The 19,611-nt window shown below is 51.5% G+C and overlaps 1 protein-coding gene across 5 annotated transcripts in view; it reads right to left on the reverse strand.

Moving 5' to 3' along the window:
* BRD4 (bromodomain containing 4) overlaps positions 1 to 19,611 on the reverse strand; it is a 60,823-nt gene that overhangs the window by 28,833 nt on the left and 12,379 nt on the right. For 4 of the 5 annotated variants that reach the window (XM_084304054.1, XM_084304055.1, XM_084304051.1 and 1 more), the window contains exons 2-6: positions 17,894 to 17,987; positions 9,375 to 9,491; positions 7,927 to 8,245; positions 6,541 to 6,678; positions 4,217 to 4,352 (exon numbers count right to left, since the gene is read on the reverse strand). In XM_084304054.1, the coding sequence (XP_084160180.1) occupies positions 4,217 to 4,352; positions 6,541 to 6,678; positions 7,927 to 8,245; positions 9,375 to 9,394 (613 nt within the window). In that variant the 5' untranslated portion in view covers positions 9,395 to 9,491; positions 17,894 to 17,987. The remainder of the gene's footprint in view (positions 1 to 4,216; positions 4,353 to 6,540; positions 6,679 to 7,926; positions 8,246 to 9,374; positions 9,492 to 17,893; positions 17,988 to 19,611) is intronic. The other variant, XM_084304053.1, reaches the window with a different exon arrangement.

A 19,611-nucleotide genomic window follows, 5' to 3' on the forward strand; every position in this document is an offset into this window, starting at 1 on the left:
TAATGAGAAGTATTTGTACAGCTTGCTAGGTGAAATGGTGAAGAAACTCAGGACCTAACTGTACCAAAACCACTTCAGCAAAGGACCAAGGACCAGGCCAAAGGTGTTCTCCTCTCTTCCCCTTCTCCTTACACAAGATTTTGGGGAGGCAGGGTATGGAGCAGAGCGTTATCATCTTCCCCTGCCTACCCTTTTGTCCTAGGCAATGGTTCTTGACTCTAATTTTGGAGCCAAACCGTGCTCTGTTATCGAGAGCGGGAGTCTCTTACTGGTTGGTGGCTCAACTCCTCCAAACCCCTTCCATCCTGGGGAAATCTCTCCTGATAGCTAGCAAGCAAACTCATCGCTAGATCACATCAAACACAGAGCAACCACAGAGGTTCAGACACCAGACAGGAAAGCAGGAAATGTCAGCGCTGGCCCTGGCACCGGGGAAGACCGGAGCTGCTGCCTCTTTGCAGGGCAAAGCTCCCAGTAAGTTTCCAAACTCTTCGGTGGAAGGCATTGAGAAACGCCCTCCGAGCAGCAACGCTTGGCTGGGACGCAGCGCGAGACGGAGGCATCAGCAAAGCCAGATCCAGCCCAAAGTCCCCAGTCCCGCAGGAGGTTTGGTAGCAGCGGCTCATTATTACAGGAGGACCTCCTGCCAGGTATCAAATGGCCCTCTGAGAGGCCTTGAAGTCGTATGCCCAAGGGAAAGCCAGGCTCTTGAGCTGTACCCATCCAGAAGGACTGGGTTTTGGCTGCTCTTTCACCGGGGAGAATCTCCCATGAGGGATACGTCAGCGGGTGCTCACCGTATCGTGCCTTTTGGACCACCCAGCTGACCTTCCAGGGCTGTCCCCAAAATGCTTTTGTTAAGAAAAGAGCTGCAGCCAGACCTGCTCCCAGGAGCTGCAGCGGCTGCGATCCCACCGGAGAAATGTGGCGTGGTAACGGGCGAGATGCTGAGCTTACATCTGTGAAAAAGAAACTGCAGCCTGCTGGCAGCACAAACCTGGGAGCTTTCAGCTCCTAGCAGAGCCATGACCACGCTCCTGTGCTTTGCCAGGACCAGAAACGAGCTTTGGGAAGTGACAGCACGTCCTCCAGCGCATGTGCTACTCACAGATACGATTGAGGGCAGCTGGGCAGCGGTATGTCCAGGTAGAGCGGACACGATTCGCCTCCTGCCTCGCAGAAGTTCCTAACGCAAATGGGTTATTTCACAAAAAGCCTGGTAGGCACCATTTTTCCAGCATGTTTTGAACCCACCAGTCCCCGAGCTGAAGCAGAGCTCGTACAACGAGAGGCAAAGGCTCTGGTGTGAGCTGAGCTCACAGAGCACGCGTCCTCAGCGAGTGGCATCGCTTCTCCTTGCTCACGTGGTCAGAACGCGATAACAGGGTAGAGAGAAATGGGGGAGAGTGCCAAAAAAAAAAAAAAAGCAATAAAAAATCTCAAATGCAAACGATTGTGTTCGGGTCACACGTCTCGTGCAGGAAAAAATCCATCAGTCAGCTTCCAAATCTGCTCCCTGTGGCCAAGGAGCTGCTAGCAGTGAAGGCGTGTTAGTGGAAAGCAGAGGAAAACTGCAAAGGGAAGGAAAAACGCATAAAGCCCCGATGATTAAAGCAGTCCCAGATGTTAGAATTTGTGACTTTTTCTTTCGGTGTTTTCGGCAAAAAAGACACCTAAGGTGAGTCCCTCCGGTACAGAAAGATGACAACCAACAAGCAAAAAAGGCTGAAGGGACTTAGGAAGTACTGCTGCTGATGGCACAGCAGCACTTTCTCTTCCAACAGCTCCCAAGGAGGGGGTTCAACAGCAACCCCTTAGGTCAGACTTGAGCTTCTACACTCCCTGGTGCCCTCTGAGGGCTGCCCATGGAGCTCCCTGGGCCACCAATGCTGCTTTTCACTCAAAACCTCAGAAAACGGCCCGTTTGATCGCAGCACCATCAGTCTGACAGCGAGGCTGAGGAAGGATCGGGACTGCCACGAAGGTTCACAGCACAAAGCAGTCCAGAAAGGTTAAGGGATGCTCACACAAGCTCACGGACAGTAAATAAATGGGAGCAAAGCAGCTGAGCAGCTTTTTGGTGCCACTGCAAGCTCTCCAATGGTGTTCTCCTGCGTGTGACACTTTGATAAAGCAATCGCCTCGGTATGGCACAGCGGTTTTGGTCAGAGAAATGAGGATGGCACAAGGTCGACATGAGACATGTTAACTCAAGAGCTGGATCTCCAAACCCAAGCGAACATGCTTTTGGATGGGGGTGCCGCTGAGATCGGTCATGGCCGGGATGCTTTCAGCCCCGTTATGAATGATCTGGTGCCTTGGCAGGTCGAGGCACGCGGCGCGACCCCGCTGGATGGACGTCTCGCTCTGCGTCGGGAAGAGACTATGGGGTCATGGTGGGTAATCGGTTGAAGCTGAGCTCTTGGGGTGATGTTATGGCCAAAAATGAACTAATGAAATCCCTGAGGTGTAAACAGGGGAATCGGAAGGCTATTTTACCTCTGCTTTTGGCACAGTATTCTAGTAGCAGTCACATCTATGTCCAGTTATGGTGTCCACAGTTATTTATGTGAAAAACTGGAGAGGGTTCATAGAAGAGCTGTAAAGGAGGACTAAGAGATTGGAAACATTCCTTATAGCGAGAGAAGCCGGTTATTATGGAGAACACAGATTTGAAAACACGGGAGTCTTCAATAAAACAAAGTTACTTAAAGAGGAGACAGCGGTTCAGGGTTTAGAGCAGAGACATATTACGAAAAATATGTAACGTGGCAACTAGCTAGCGAACTCCTCAAAAGCGCCACTAAGAGATTTTTTTTTCCACTCTATTTTAGATGTTCTTCTACAAGACAGACTTCTAAGCGAGGCGGTGTTGGTGCTACTCTTTCACACTACGTAGCAGGCAGAGGACTGGACTGGATGAGCACAATGGGACCTTTTGGTCCCATAATTTACTAATCCAGGAAAAAAAGCTTCAAAAAACAAAAAAAAAATATATCATTAAGTCTTAAGATGTACACAGACAAAACCACAGAATGTAATTTTATCGATTTGTAACTTTTGAATGGCTTTCGACATGCTGCAGAGTTCAATTTTGTGCAGGGCCTCAAGCGTTTGGGCTGGAACTTCACCCTGGCCGAAGCCCAGCTACAGGTCGGAAAATGGGAATAGCCCCCAAAAAAGGGCTCAGCTGGGATTTTAGGGGAGCAGAGGCAGGTCTGCACAAAGTGAACTCCATTTCAGGGACTAGCGCATGTGGCAACGCATCCTTTCAAAGGACGCCGAGTTATTTTAGTGCCAACACACACAGTGTGTCCACAATCACCGCAAAATTAAGGAACAAACTACGAAAACTGCAACTCAAAGGAGTCTGCATGTGTGCAAGGAGAACGTCAGCGCGTCAGGATGCTTGCAACTGGTTTCCGCTGCTGCCCACGTGAGGATTCCCATCGCTGCAAAGCATTCGTTTCCCAGTCATCATTCTTTAGCTGCAGCTTCTCAACCTCAATTCTCAGCTCTGCAGTCACCGATTCTTGTTGGGCAGAACGCGGCTTTGTTTTACAACACTGAGTACATCCGGAGGTACAGGGAAAGCAGTGTAAAACTCAGAGATCTGATAGGGCAGCGAGCGTGCTGCTCCTTTACTTTAACAGCTGTCATTTACCCTAGAGGCACTGCGAGTGGTATTTCGTAATCCCCCTCAGCTTCCTGCCCGTACAACTGAAATATTTTGACTCTGGTTCTCAGCTTTTCACCTTGCTGGGCAGGCGGGGAACAACGACCTTTCACTGCTCCCAGCCACACGGGTGCCTCAGCAGTGCTCTGATCACTGACAAAACTGTCCCCAGCACTCCTCTGCCCCCCAAAAAAGAAAGAAGCCACACAGCCCAGGGAGTCTCAAGACACCGCAGAGCCCTTCTTTTTCACCAACAAGAGTCTCACGCACACATGAGAGAGCCTTGGGTGGCCACGCTCCTTCCCCCCCAGCTCAAGATCCCTCTCGAGGCCCCTACTCCACAGAGCAAGGCAGCCTGTGAGCACCGATGACCTCAGCCAGCCCGTGGAGCCCTGGTGGGCTTTCACCCCTCAATTAAACACCCCAGTTTAAGCAGGATGAGCCAGGTCTGTATGTGGGGACTCATGGTCACGACACGCGGTGTGGAAGTGAGCATGGCTTAATGGCAAACGCGATGCAACGGCAGGGCGAGCAGCGTACCTGCTTCCTTCCGCGCGCGTCCTCTTCCTTTTGTCTGGGCTATAACGATTTCAGTTTCCTCCTGGGTCATTTCGGAGATTTTCTGCAGGAAAAGCTTTTCTAGAGCTTCTGCCATTAAGACTATGTCATCTCCTGGCTGGATGAATAACAGATACAATAAATTAGGCAAGGCACACATCTACAGAGAGAGGACTGCTAGAATCTAAACGAATCAACGTTGCTTTGAAGATTTTGCTCATGCTTTTCTCCATTTAACGTTAATCGTAACCGCAAATTAAAGAAAAGAGAAAGAGAAACATTTCAGAACAACTTTTGTGAGGCAAAGGAGAGATGTGAAGCTCAGGCTGGATGCTGTAATCTTTACCATTTCCCAGCTGAGTAATTCCCGGAGCCTTACTTTAGAGCATCTCTACCTTTCTTTGCGCTATTTCTGTTGGGATACTGCCCCGAGCCTCAACATACAGAAGAGTCCTTGCCCTAAAGCATTTTAGAGCAGGGGATGGGCAGGGAGCTAACACAGAGCACAACCAGATACACTTTGGAGTGAGCTGACCTCACCTGCCTGTAGCACTGACTGCTTTCTGAACAGAGGGAGGAGGGCCAATGGAGGGGAGGAGTGGGAGAAACAAGCACTGGATCTTGGTCTGCAGTCTTTTTGCCTTGTTTTGCTGACAGTGAGAAAAAGAGGCAGCGAGGGAAGGGCATGCGACAAGAGAACAAGAGCCTGGATTGATGAGAAGATGATGAATGAACAAGAAAAGACAGCCCCAGCCCCGTGGATCAGCACAAGGACAGTTAAAACTGCACTTGCTGACGGGACAGATTGGCCAGGGGAGGCCAATGGAGAACTGGGAAGACTGGGGTTATCAGGGGAAAAGCAAGGGGAAAGCCGGGAAAACGTGGAAGTGTGTGGCAGCAAAGAATAAGGAAGTGTGCGAGAATAATTTGAAGCCTCCAAGAGCCCCACTCAAGTTGCATCGTGCTGGCTCAAAGCGGAAAAGGCAAAGGCCAAGGGCATGATTTTGAAGGACCATAACAAGACCAAAAAAAAACATTAAACCCAAAGAAAGTCAAACATGCCCAGTAATGTAAGGGTCAGAAGTTGTTATGTGGTTAAAGAGGGTGTGGGTGGTGTGTAAACCTGGAGAAGTGGCCTGTAGTAGTCATTATGGACAGAGGAGCACAGAAAGAAGTGACTTTGGGTAATCAAGGATGGAGGAAAGGAACCACGGGAGCTGCTGCCATTAGCACTTCGTTAGCACTTCTGCTAACGACGGTGCACTGGGAGCAAAGTAGGACAAGGTCTTGTGCAACGTTTCTGAGGGGAGGAGGAGAAAAAGGTCAAAACATGCAGGGGTGAAGCAACAGGGAGAGGCTGAGGGCCAGAGATGAGACCTGGGAGAAACAGAAGAGCAGGAACCGAAAGGGAACTGAGCCGCTCAGGCAAGCCGTGGGAAGGACGGAGGCAGGCAGGGAACTCTGGAGGAAAGCCTGGCGCTCTGACCACATCTCCCTGCCTTTCGTTTTGAAGCCAGCAGTAAACTTGTGGTTTGTGTTTGCTGTTCTCGTGTTACTCAGCACGGTAACGAGCTGCCTCTCCTGTGCTCAGTGCAGCTGACATCTGCCCGTTTCGGTCTTGGAGAATCTGATGATTCCCCATCTTCGTGGAGTACCAAAACCACTTGGTCTCTGATAACACCACCACCATTTGTGGCAAACACCCTGCTCGAGATGCTCCTTCCTGCACCCCAGACATTTGCACAAGTGTTTACAAAGCTATTTCTTGGTCTGGAAGGAAATCTTCTACAGTGCATTACGAGGCCAGAGCCAGGCACAGCAAAACCCAACACACTGCTCTGAATATCGATGTTTTTTTGTTCTCCACCATCACACTTCAGGGTTTCACACCACCCAGATGGCTTTTTAACAGAGCTACAGAAAATAAGGAGGACAGACCTACAAGGCTGCTTCCAAGTATTTGTCTGATCACACTTGTGGCTCTGCTCAAGTCATATCCCAAGAAAAAGTATTTCTTTTTCCTTTTTTAAAAGCGATTTGTAAAACAAACTACATCTGACCTGTTTGTCTCCACTGATTCTTTTGTGAGGGAATGCTGCTAAGCCAGCTCTGTCCCTGCCTTGCTTCTCTGCACAAGACAGATGTGCCTGAACCACCACCAGCTTAATCCCCTTTGTTTTTCTAAAGAAACTGATCTCGGTGTTCCCTTTAAGGACCATTAGAAAGACAAATGCAAGCATTTCTGAGCTGGTACAATGAGAACGGAGGATTCCCACAGAAAATACATTTTCAGAAACTTCTCGTACCTTATTGTAGATGTAGCAATTTGTAAACATCGTGTTGAAGTCCTGGATACATTCTTGAGCGTTCCAGTAGTAGTTATTCTCCAAGCGTTTCTTTATTGTTCCCATATCCATAGGAGTTTTAATAATCTTATAATAATCCTGCAAAGGGCAAAGAGGCACGAGTCAGTGTGGCACCCAAAAACATCACCACCACGGACATCTCGACCAGCATGGAGCCCACCTGGATTAGATTCTCCAAACCCAGCTCCATCAGTCCCCATCCCTCCTCAATTTTTCTTTTTTTTTAGCCCCCACCAGCTAATTTCCAGCTGTGATTTATAATTAAACATTAAGCAAAACCCCACAAAACACTTTTTAGCCTGTATCCCAGTCTGCTGTGGGTAGGAAAAGGTAAAACAGGCTATCAGTGGTTTTGCTGTGCTGGAGCAAGGTGTTTGTAACTCAGCACAGCAGCCTCGCTGGCGAGTAATTTACCCTTCAGCAGACAGAGGCACAAAAAAGCACAGAAAGTGAGTTTCTGGGCTGTAACAGAGCCAAGCAGATTCCCAAAACCTGAAACAAATGACCCTTCGCAACAGATCACACGCCTGATGCAGTAACAGACGGAGGAGCGGGGAAATCAGATTTACTTCGAGCCTGTTAAGTGCATCCAGATAATACACGGGAAGGTGTTTCTATTTTAGGCATCGTGTTTTAGAAAAAGGGGCTGAAAGTCTGTTGCTATAGAACCAGCGATCTGTCAATGCAGCCGTGAGATTGTTCCCACTGCACAGAAATTAAATCACCTGATGCTCAGGCAATGGATTATATATTTATTACATCTTCAAGGTAAAACAGAGGAGAAGTGGGCGTTATTGTAGCAGGTTACAAAAAAAAAAAAAAAGAGGCATGTCATACAAAGGAGAGCTTCTGGAGAGGAACAAATCTCTTCTGGTGGGAACCAACAGGATCCAGACACGCAGCAGAGATGCTGTCGTGATTTACTACAGGAAGCTGGCTCGAAATTGTGCTTTTTGCTGGCTCCTTGGGTTCTGCTCTCCAAATCCTCCTGCCCAGGAGGGACAGGGACCAAACTGCACAAGGCACACGTGGTGGGGGCTTCGGGACCAGCAAGGCAGAACCCGAGCTGAGGGATTTATTGCTTAACCATCTTTTGTCCCTAACCAGGAAGGGGCTGCTCCTGACTGTAAAAGCCAGATCAGGAGCTGAATCACCCAAAGTCTGGCCTCTCGGGGCTCTTTTCTTAAAGGATTTTGGAGGAACGGCGTCTGGCCCCTCGGGGCTTTTTTCTTAAAAGATTTTGGAGGGAGGGCGGACGCGAGCGGTTCCGTTCCTCCCACCGTTACGCGAGGGGAAACTCGGGCTGCTCGCTCAACCTCTACTCACAGGGAGGTTCAGCTTGACAGCGTCCACGGGCTGCTGGAAAGGCCACGCAAACTGGTGCTTCCATAGCGTCTTGAGCACCACCTTGAGCAGGTACTGCAGCTGGTTGGTCTGGCGCTTGGGCTTGTTGGGGTTGGAGGTCTCTGGCGGAGGGGGGTTGACGCCGACGGTGCTGCCTTGCTGGGGTTGCGCCTGCGCCTGCGTCGTAGACATTTGGGTGGCTTCCAGTCCATCCCCCATCATCGGCAGGTTTCTCAGTCTCGTCCCGGGGCCGCTCTCCGCAGACATGCTATTGATCCCATTGCATTCCTCACCAGACACCCTGCAAAAACAACGGCACCACACACGGGTCACTTCCCAGCCGGCTTTTACGGTGAGGCGCTGCTTAAAAACAAACCCGGGGCACTTTCAGAGGCTGGCTCAGGCACCACGGGTGCCCGGGGATGCTGACACGGTGTCACCCAGCAAACACTGTCAGGATTCTAGATTCTGGGGTAAAAATGGGCATTCTGACGTGTATCCTTGTTTCTGCTCAGTGAGGGCTCTGGAGCGGCCGTGGCCTCACTGAATTTTCTCAATTACAAGGCTAAAACGAGCACAACCCCCACCAGCACTCTGCAGGTGTCCCAGAACACGGAGTTTCGGCTCCAGCCAAAAAAAAACAGTTTTTTTTTTTGAAAGGTTTGGTTCGTCTGCACAAGCAGAGAAGTTAAGGCAGCACCAGCGAGCCCTTCGTTACAGCACCCTGGCTGGAGGAGCACAGCACGTTGAGTTTTACCCCATTTCAGCTCACCAGAGCGCTGCAGCTCCTCCCAGCTCCACCACCACGCCCGCTCCCCCCAAATTTGCTGCTCAATTTGTTCTTTTAAGCGAGCGTTAAACTTCCCCAGCATGCTTCAGCTGAATTATAGAGCAGGCAGACCCGCTTGCGCGGGGTATGCATGTTATCTGCTCGAAGCAGGGAATTCTAACGTCGTCCTGAAGACCAGAAAGTTGATAAAAATTGGTAAAAAGACATTTCTGCTGACTCTAAGGCATCCCTCCAGGGACAACACTTCCCGTGCACATAGCCAGAAGTGACAGTAACGTCACGCTGAGCCAACATAGCACACTTTAAGCCATCAGAGAAGACAAAAACACATTTTGTGCAAGACTTGAGTTACATGAGAGCTTTGTTCACCGGTTTCAAGTGACACCTAGGGAAGCTGAGGAAGGAATTGTCAGTAACAACGTGGACCCATCTTGGGGGAGACCTGACTCAAAGGTGATGTGATTTTGGAGGCAATTTGGATTTGCTCTTTGCAAAATTCCTTGAATTTTGCTTCTGGGTTTGTGCTGATCCCTCTGGGTCGGATGTGAGGGTGGCGTGGGGAAGGAGCGAGGCACTGTCCCTATCACCCAGCAGCCAAGCCAAAGGAATCCCTCTTTACTCACTGCAGGGGCTACGTTACCTTGTAGGATACATTGCCATATAACTTTGCCCCAGAAAATGATGCAGAGTCAGAAGTTGCTTGGCTTGTCCATCTATCTTCCGTGGCTTCAGGCACAAATGCCTTTAGATACGGTATCTGATGAAACAAACAAAGCAATTAATCTGAGGCATCAACGGAAGGCATCAGAAACGAAGGCTACCTCCAGAGAACTGTATTTTTCTTAACACAAATCGCCCGTTTTTGGCTCTCAGCAGAGCAAAAGGAGCCCGCAGACACCTGGATGTTCAATCACTGCGAACATTTAGACACCTACACGCGGACAAGGAACGGGCACTGCTCTTTGAGGCTTCCCCGGGCACCCTCCACCTTTTTGGAAAGCTCCCTCCTCAAATTCATCACCCCAAGACCTACAATCAGGTGTCTTCCTTTTGTTCCCTATTACACCAGCTCTCCAAGAGCCAACTGTAAGAGGAAGCCAAGGTTTATTTTTATTTAAAGACGAGGGAAAACACATCCTAACTGATTTAATTTCTTCCTGTTGCACTTTTTAAACAGGTTTGCTGGAAATGCACTATTTTCCACCCTTTCTTCGCCCTCTCTCACCACTAAGGGATACTTTGAGTCTCTCCTCTTGCATTATTACCCAAATACCACAGAATCACCCGTGCTGCTGCATGTGGTCAGGTCCTGCTTCCACCTCTCCCTAAAACAACACAGGGATTAGGACAGGGAACGTTCTTGGACCAGTCCCTGCAGTTAGCTGCAAAGAGCAGCAGGATGGAGGGTGTGAACCCCAACTTTACCATCCAGTGAGGTGAAACCTGTATTACCGATTATAAATTCGGGCTGTGGGTGTTAATATAAGTTATACAGAGGATGAACTCCCCGAAGGATCACCACCGCAACGTTTTGTGAGCAGGACGCCTTGCTAAGAGGCAGAGCACCTTACTCCACGCTGTGCCTTCTCGGTGATTTATGGCATTGTGAAAACCTGGAGCAATGCCTGCCATGTTCCTGCCACCAGAGCACCCCACAAGCTTACACGTGGCGGTAAATAAAGGGGGGATGAGATGAGGAGAAGCACGCGGCAGGAAAAGCAGCCCTGAGCGCTGGGTGGCTTTCCGGGAAGGGTTGTTTCAGGCCAGTGGGCAAGAAGATCGCAGGCAGCTTCTCCTCCCCTTGCTCTGTGCTTATCAGCTCATCGCGCATTCCAGCCTGATTTCCCCGAAGGGGGGCAGATTGCATTTCATCTCTGCCACACAGCAAGATGCTATCGAGCGCGGGGCGGCTCGAATTTGGGCAGTGTGCGCTCCCCCAAGCCACGTGGTTGAGTTTGTTGAGCTCTGGCTGCAAAAAAAAATGATTTTCTGTCCTCTTCTGGCAGCCCTGGGAGCCGGGACGGGGCTGTAATGCGGCGCGGGAGCCGGCAGAGGGTAGTGCCAGGCTGCACCGAGGCAGGGATCCAGCTCCCAGGGAAGGGTTTTCTTCATCACCCACCGCCGAGGGGAGCAGGATGGAAATTGTTCCGGAGAATTTAGGTGCTGGGAAGGAAGAGGAAGGTGGGGAGAGACTCTGCACGAGGACAAAGCTGTCAGGGAGAAGCAGAGGAAGGAAGAAATGCTTGAGGAGGTGATCGGGGAACTGAAAGGCTGGCAAAAGCTCGGCCAGGGAAGGGCTGTGAAGGGCTAGGGTGGCAGAAAAACACCCTAAAAACACCCCAAGTGGTGGAGGGCAGCTGCTCCAAGAGGGCAGCAGAGGCAAGGAAGACGCTGCTGCTCCTTATCCACACATTGCTGCTCCTTAGCCATGCGCTGCTCGAGTTGGGAAGGGCGATGGCTCCGACCAAAGAAGGAGGAGGGTGATGAACAGAGGGGGCAGGCCCAGGAGCAGGACAAAATCCCAAAGGGATTGCTCCCGTTATGGCAGTGACCAACCCCAAAAACACTCTGAGACCCACACACAGGGCAGCAGGGGGCAAAGCAGAGCCAGCAGGCTGCGCTCCAGCACGCTTCCCCTCCCTCCTCTCCGCCTAAACAAATAGGCCATAAATTAAACTTCTACAAAAGCCCCAAAGAAACGAGCCTTGTAAAGCAGCAGAGCGACCTTGTAGGTTTTTACAGGGGTTCCTTTGAGGCCATTAGCCCCCCCAGGGGGGTGCTAGCGAAGCGGAAAGTGAGTTTTATTTTGAGCAGTGCCTTCAGGAAGAAGGTGAAGAAGCAAAACTCAGGCTGAGGATGACCGCCCGGTGACAGCGGCCACCCCAACACAGCCCTGGCTGGCAGCTCAGTGCCTGCCCCAACGAGCCCAGGGGGTCAGGGCCGGGTTTCTATCACCAGCCCCAAGGTTTGGGGCTGTTGGCAGAGCACCCAAGCTCTGATTTGGGGAAAATGTACTGTGAGCACTGCTTTCAGATGATGTGTGAGGTTTAAGATGCCCCCAACTCAGCAGCAGGAGGAAGGCAGCGCGGTCTCGTGGAGCATCCCACTGCACCAGGCACACGAGGACGAGCTGGAGCAGATGTGGCACAGAGCAGCGACCGAATTGGAGCCGTAGCTCAAAGGGGAAGGCACAGCAGCAGGAGCCCATGCTCCCTGCTCCGGTTTCAGGCCATCTCCTGCAGGCTTTGTTCTCCTCATCCCTGGCTGGAAGCGCACATGACAGCGGCGTGACTCACCCCAAAAGCGCTGATTCACTGCCGGCACCCGCGCACGAAGCAGGGCAGCAGACCCCAGAGCCAAGTCCACGTCCCTCCACCGCCCTGCCTTATCGCTCCCATGCCATACCCAAGTTGTTTTAAAGCAAAAAAGACCCAGGTTTCAGCCGGGGGGGGACGCAGAGGAAGGGAATTGCTGGAGCTAAGCCAGCATTTAAAACTTCTGACTCACGCCCAGCCCAAGCCCCAGCCTTCAGGACAGCTTTGCTGCAGGCACGTACATGCCCCGGGGTGGTGGTGCAGGAAAAGCACAGACAGAAAATAAACGAGAGGAGCAAATGTGCAGAGCGGTGCACGAGTGAAGGGAACAGCAAACTGAGATCCAGAGCTAAAGCACACAGTTTTGGCCGTACAACGAAGCCCAGCCCAGGATACGTTACATACAAACGCCCTGCAAAAGAAGGCTGGGCTGCAAAATCCAGCAGCTGAAAGGAACAATGGGAATAACGATCGAATTTGTGGTGGCTAGCACTCCCTTTAGTTCTGGCCCTGCTGAGCCAGGAGGAGGGGATCAACACATGTAATGAGCACCTTAAATACACGAGAGGGAAGGCAGAGAGCCCAGCTTTAACAGCATGGGGCGAGCTGGATGTTTCCTAACTTCCCAATTCTTCGCTTTACAGCCTCCTCGAGGCTGTTTTCAGCCTGTTGCGTTTGACATCCCTGCAAAATGCTCTTTGAACGCTGCCGTGCGAGTGCAGCCACTTCCCCCCTTTGGGACACGGATGCTCAGCTGCTGCTGCTGTTATTAAAAACCAGGCTCCTGGTGCCCAGCACATGGTGTTCCCTGCCGAAACCATCTTCCAACGAATCAACGCTGCGAGTTCCGGCTGAAAAGCCCTCAGATGCGCTCCCCCGGCTCCCACGCCGATAAATGTTATTTTTGTTCCCCCTACGTGCAAGCTCACCAAAAAGGGGGAAGGAAGGATGGATGGGAGAGCACTTGTTCCTCAAGGACCTGCTGGGCTACCAGCTTAAAAGCATGTGCAAAGCATCTGCAGAGGGATTTCTCCCTCCCCTCCTCCTGCTGCGTCTCAAAGACACGACCAGAGCTGGGGTTGAGGCTCCTGCACCACAATTCAGTGGCGAAGTTCCCCGGGTGGACAGCAACAAAGGAGGGAGCTGGGCACACTGCAGAGACCTCGTAAAATGCTGATGGAGATGGATGGGGTCTGTGTCTCCCATACAGCTACCAGGCTGTTCCACCCCAGGGCTGTGCAGTGCTCCAGGAGATGCTGATCAGCCCCGTTAGGAGAAGCAGAGCACCCCGGACTCAGCCACGATGCCCCCACGGGGGTAATGGGGCATCGGCCGCACCATGGAGCTGAGGCTGAAGAAATAAAAGCAATAAAAGCCCAGCTTGGGAAAGCAGGGAGCTTCTCCGGGTGGGAATGCAGGGGTTGGAAAAGAAGTTGGTTTCTATGCTCTCACCGAAATCACTCGACTCTGCAGGACTCGACAGGGAAAAGGGAGCAGGGCACTGGCTAGCAAGTGCTGTAGAGTAAACTGAACTACAATAGCAAGCTGGAAGAGGGTAGAAGACCAGAAGTTATGTCTCTTTGGGAAAAGCAGCAGCTTTGAGACAAGCCTCTAGCCCCATCAGACAATTCACAACGAAGGAAGAACACCTGAAGTGAGCTCCAAGGCTTCTTTTTGAGCCACTGATCTCTATTAAGACCCCAAACTTCCTACACAGGGAAAAATCAAGATCAAACCGTGGTTAGTTTACTAAAGGTGGTTCTTTTTATTAAGCAGAAGGAAAGGAGAAGCAGTTCTGCTCCTCTCACCTCCGCTTGTGCCTTCCAGCAAGCGTTTTTCCCCAAAATACAGCACCGGTTACGTGCCCGAGGCAATGCCCCAGCCCACGAGTGCTGATCGTGCCCTGGAGCCCTGCTGGATGACAGAAATAACTCACACAGGGCCAGCTGTGAGCACCACAACGCCCAAACCCTGGTTTCAGTTTGGAAACTGGCTCCCAGCATCGTTCAGAGGGTGAAAGCCAGAAGAGGACCAAGTTTGACCTCACCCTGCAACACTTGCACTGAGACCGTAAGCGAGGGTTTAACACCATGACTCAGCCCCAAAGGCTGATCTGCAGTGAGCACGCAGGTACACGAGAGTTTTTTTGCCTTATTTTTTTTTAGGGTTTTGCTCTCTCTGAGCCCAGGAAGGGGATGCATGACTGATCTGACATGGAGAACCCCTTATAATGCAGCTGCTGGCAGCAGGGGGGAAGCTATCACTGCTGCAGCTTCTTTCAACATTTTAGATGTCATTACCCAACTCCACTGATATCCCAGCTGGGACATGAGAGGAAATTTGTACTTCCCACAGCAGCTGGTGGAAGCAGTGTGTTCTCCATTAACCCAACGTTTTGGGGTTTAGCCACCAGGACCCTACAACCATAACGCAGAGCACTCCTGAAGGCAGCTCTGAAAATATCCCTGAAACAAACGCCATGGGTTTTATAAATGCCAAGGGTTTTTCAAGCAGTCCAGAACTCCCCAACTCTCCTCAAGGCCACAGCGACATCCACCTCACGTACCAGCAAGCTAATTCAGACTGATTTATCCCAAGACTACTCAGGCAGAGCCAAATCCCCATGCTCCTGGTACAGGTGTGGAAAAACGTCCTCCTCTTGCTCCTGCCTTACCAGTGGCTTCAGAAACACCCACAGTGCCGTCAGAGCAGGCTGGGTTCTGCCGTGGATTAACCAAATCCACAGGGCAGCCGTCCTCGCCTGACATGAGCTCAGCCCAGCAGGCTGAGGAGCGAAGGTTTGGAGCCTGCAGATCTCCCACCATCACCACGACCTTACTGCTGAGATCTCCAGATCCCTGCATTGACCTGACCCAGCAGCTCCCCCCGGCTCTCTTCTCACCTCCTCTGGTCTGCAGCGGTGCAGTTTCCAGAGCAGGAAGCACATTCCGGGCAGCAAAGCACAATTTAAGTGAATTTAGTTGCATCTGAGCATTTGCAGCCCTTATCCTGGAGGAGCTCTGTGCAGCTCGGTTTCCACAGGATCCCAGCGATGCCCTGCAGAAACAGGAGGCTACGAGACCACAAAACCCTCACGCAACAGCTTACAGTGGACATTGGCTGCCCTTCGTAACTCCAAACAGTTCCAATCCCACCTCGGTTATAAACGAGGGAGCGAAAAAAAAGAAAAAAAAAAAAAGAATACACTGAAAGTTAATTCAAATTCACAGCAGATCTGCCCCACTTTAATTACGCAATCTGTGTCAGTGGGGAAGCACAAATAGGATTACTTTTCCATCTGACCGATTTAGGCAGCTGGGGAGAGCGGCATTCATGCCACCGGGCAGACTGCATTGTCTGGAGCTGCTCCAGCGGTCATGCTGCAGGAGGCTGTTATTAGCAGCCCTAATCCTCGCTCGCTCACCGACGTGGGCGCTGACCTCGGCAGCTACCTGGATGCGCACGGGTGTTATTTGAGTGTTTCCTGCTTAATTTCACAGCTTCTGGCTGCCTGAGATGCTGGCCGCTCGCGTTCGGTGTGAGCTTCGGGGTCGGGCGTTGAATTGCTCCGGTCGGTTCTGGGCCCTGAGTACGGCAGGTTTCACTGCTGGAAGATTTATTTCTTCTTGCATCCCAAGTGCTGGGGATTCCCCTTCTGTTCCAGGACAAACATGAAACAGGAACCAAAAAAAAAAAATCCTCCCTCCAATCCGTTCCTCATCCCCGCTGTTTCTCTGCAAGCCTTTGCCTATGCTCAGCCTTCCAGAAGTGAGGTAACATCAAACTGGGGTCTGCGGGGGGTTCACACCCAGCATCACCTTAAATATCCTCAGCTTTTTGCACTACGGCTCCCACAGCTTAGCGCTGAGGTCCCTGCCACGAAGAGCCTCCAGTTTGCTGGAAGAAAAGGGGAAAAAAAAAGAGGAAACAGGAAAGCTTTTGCCACACCTGAGAGACCAGAGAGGAATTAGCTCTTACTGAGCTAAATTACACCAACCCCACGTCCAGCAGCACGCATCCAGCCCAGCTTTTGTCACTTGTTTGGGTTTTTCACGGTGTAAGATCCACAGAAACCTCTTCAGGGGGGATGTTGGAGCAGGACACACGCATGGCAAGCTGGCTCACAAACACCAGTGCTTCAAAACCAACTGGAGGAGAGATGGGGCATTAGGAAACCGAGGTGACGGCTCACAGCTGAGACCTTCCTCGCCCGCAGGGCCACCAGCATCCTCCTCAGCACAGCAGGCTCCGCACCGCTGCTGCTTTTCGCTTCCACCACCCCTGTGAGCCGAGAAGCGTTCCAAACAAGCAGGCTGCGTTTGGTACGGCCTCACAATTTTAAGGCAGTTTTTGGGCCACGCTGCAGAGAATTCGCAGTGAATATTTTATCAGCTTTTTTCCTGGCTCGGCGCGGTTACATATTTGAGTTTACAACTCCAACAGATCCTCTTTGCACCCACGTTCAGTTACCAAGGCGATTCTCTGGACGGGATCCATTTGCTCCTGAAAATGAATGATCCCAGCAACCAAAAACATTTGTGAAAAGCAACTGCGTTCGCTTGTAAACCAGCACCAGGGGCTCAGGAGCAGAGCTGGACTTCACAAAGACCCAGCACGGCGAACCAAGACGCCCTCAGCACAGCCAAGTGACAGCTCCTCCCTCCTTCCACCAGGGAGCCGAGCCCACAGCTCAGGAGCAGCAGCTTTTGCCCGCTCCACTCATCCCTAATCACCAGTGCTGGCGTGTGAAGCACCCCCCAGACACAACTTGAGGGAGATATTCTTCCTACCCTCCAGGAAAAGGGTGAGTGAAGGAGATGCGATGCCCTCTGCGCCAGCCTAGCCTTTACAAGAGACGTTCCTTTCCTTTTCCTGGAAAGAGCGAGGGTTTCTTTTTCCTATTTTCCTTCTTGCTGCCCGCTAGCAAAAAAAAAAAAAAAAAAAAAAAAAAAAAAAAGCAGCTCCAAGGTCAGAGCATTCGCAGAATGGCTGGCATGCGTATTTAAAACATGGACTTTCCCACAGGAGACTCGAGCAAGCCAATCGCTCGCCGTGCCCGGGCCGTGGCCGTAACCATACGCGACTGGCGGTAAATATTCCTCCCACTCCAACGGTGCCAAAGTATTCAGGTGTCAAAGCCAACCAGGAACTTTTAAAGCTGAAGTCACGAAACAACAATAGTTGGATACCTGGGGTAATTTTCCGTTTATTACCGAGCATTTTGATGGCAAACTACCAGAAACAAAGCAATTCTGGGACGGCGAGCTCTCGGAGAAGAGGCACCGCGGGGCGTTATGGCTGCGCCCCGTTTTCCTGCGCCAGGTGATGCAGCAACCCCAAGAGAAGGACCCCAAAACACCCAGAGGAGCAAGAAGCAGCCAGTGTGGGCTCGACAGCAGCCAGAGCCGCTCAGAGCCTTGGTGGAGAAGCATGCAAGGTGTACGGGTACGTGAGGGGCAGCTGGATACCTCCAGGGTGCGTCTGATGTTCTAAAATGCCAGAGAAATGGACAGAGATGGATAATTTGGATTTACGGCGCAATTGGGGAGCTTCTTACCACCCTCACGCCCTCCTCACAGCTCTCTGCTGCTCCTGTCCCTCCTGCGAGCCTTCTCTCCTGCCTGCCGTCAGCGAGGCAGCCTGAAATCCCCCCATGTAATAAAGCCACCAGGACGGAACCTGGCCCCACACCACTGCAGCTCCTGCTCTGAGCTCACCGCATCAGGCTTCTGGTCACCGTCACTGCCCCAGAAGAGACATTTCTGCCCCCAAAACGCAGGAAATAAGCCAGACCTTGCCACCCCCCACTGATTTGCACAGTAGAGGAACTTGCTGCAACAGTTACCTGAAATCAGAGTCAACCCTTGGAGGTGTTCGGGGCTTCTTCACCAGCTGAACCCTCTGACCTTCATTTTTGAAGCTACTACCGAAAGAAAAGTCTGTAAGGAAAAGAAACGGGTGTTACTTCAAGCACATCTGAAACATTAACATCCTCTCATTTTGCAGTGTTTATCCTTTGGCTTTTGGTCTCCAGTTTTTGGTTTTTAAGGAAAAAAACCATGTGAATTGGGTAAGCAGCGGTCCGTTTGCAACAGCAGAGACATCAGGATCCCGAGGAAAGGCATCACGGCGCAGGCACAGACAGGGCAAGGAACCAACCCCACGGCCCCCAACCCGCAAGACAACAGCCCCAACTCGTGCTTTAGGGTCCCAACATGCCGAGAAATGGGATTGTGTTTGAGTTAACCAGCCCCACACACCTCTTCCTCAGCAACCCAGCCAGCACAGGCTTCGGGGAAGCGTTGAGCTTTCCCAAACCAGAACGAGTAACTCAGAGATTGCTCAGCAAGGTCTTTACGGTCCAGAAAACCCTTTCTGGGTGTTGAAACCGCTTATCGGATGTGTGAGCAGCCAAAGCCTGGGCTAGCTGCTTGCAGGGAGCCTCCAGCTGCAGCGCAGCCCCGACACGAGATGAGTAACGGCTCCTGTGTGCAACCACCACTTTTTCCACGGAGTTTGCCCAAAAAAGCCCCACAAACAAGACTACAAAGACTGCAATCGAGACCAGAACCCTTTAAACATCCCTGCCTCTCGTGAAATTCTCGAAGGGTGATGGGAGCAAAGCGTTGGCCCAGCACTGGCCCGCCAAGGAGCTTCCAGCAGCTCCTTGCCCCCACCAAACTTCAAGTGCCTGCCCAGGGGGCACCCCCTACAAAAAAATTTAACATTTTGCCACAAAGACAAACTAAAACAAGGTGATTTAGAAGGCTGTTGTTATCTAGAGAGGACACGTCGAGCTGGAGGCCAAGGTGCAGTACTGAATCCCCCCTCCATCAGATAATCCTGCATGCAGAGGTTCCGTTTGCAGGATGGCGATCCCGTTAACTCGAGGCAAAAACGTTTTAGCTGAGATTAACACAGACACACAAGATGTGAACAAGAGCAGGGTGCGATGGTTGTCACAAAAATCAACACCAAAACAACCAAGAAAGGCTAAAATCAGGAAAAACATTTACGGTATCAGCAAGGTATTCGTGCAGGAGTTGCATTATGAGGAGGTGTGCGTGAAAGCCGCAGTAATCACCGTACCAAGGTTTAGATCCATCCTCCAAAGCTACCCAGATCTGCTTTCCGCCAGTAAAACTGCACTTCAGGGCTCCCGCCCTTACCTGACCTCAGCAGCGAGGGCAGACGTTTCTAGTTTGGCTTGTAAAAGCACAAGGTGTGAGTGGTGAACCTTTAACCACCTCCGCTGGGGACTGAAGAGCTTGGAAGAACAGTGAGAGGCATTTCCCTGCGACGTCCGAGGCAAAATCATCATCTAGCAGGCCCACAGACGCGAGGCAGCAGCTCCTCCCTCTTGATTCCAGGGCAACACCGGCCCCGGACAAGCCACCCCGTTAGCAAAACGCCAGCAGGGAGCACCCAACCATCCTGGAAATCACAGCTTGTGGCGTGGACCCAACACTGGGAGCAACCCAGGCGTGAGGGTGGAGGAGCTACTGCCCCGCTCGCTGGGTCAGCGATGCCCTCGGTGCTCTCCTAGAAATTTAGAAACGTCGC

This window comes from Netta rufina (genome assembly GCF_964035555.1).
Source record: "Netta rufina genome assembly, chromosome: 32".
NCBI lineage: Eukaryota > Metazoa > Chordata > Aves > Anseriformes > Anatidae > Netta > Netta rufina.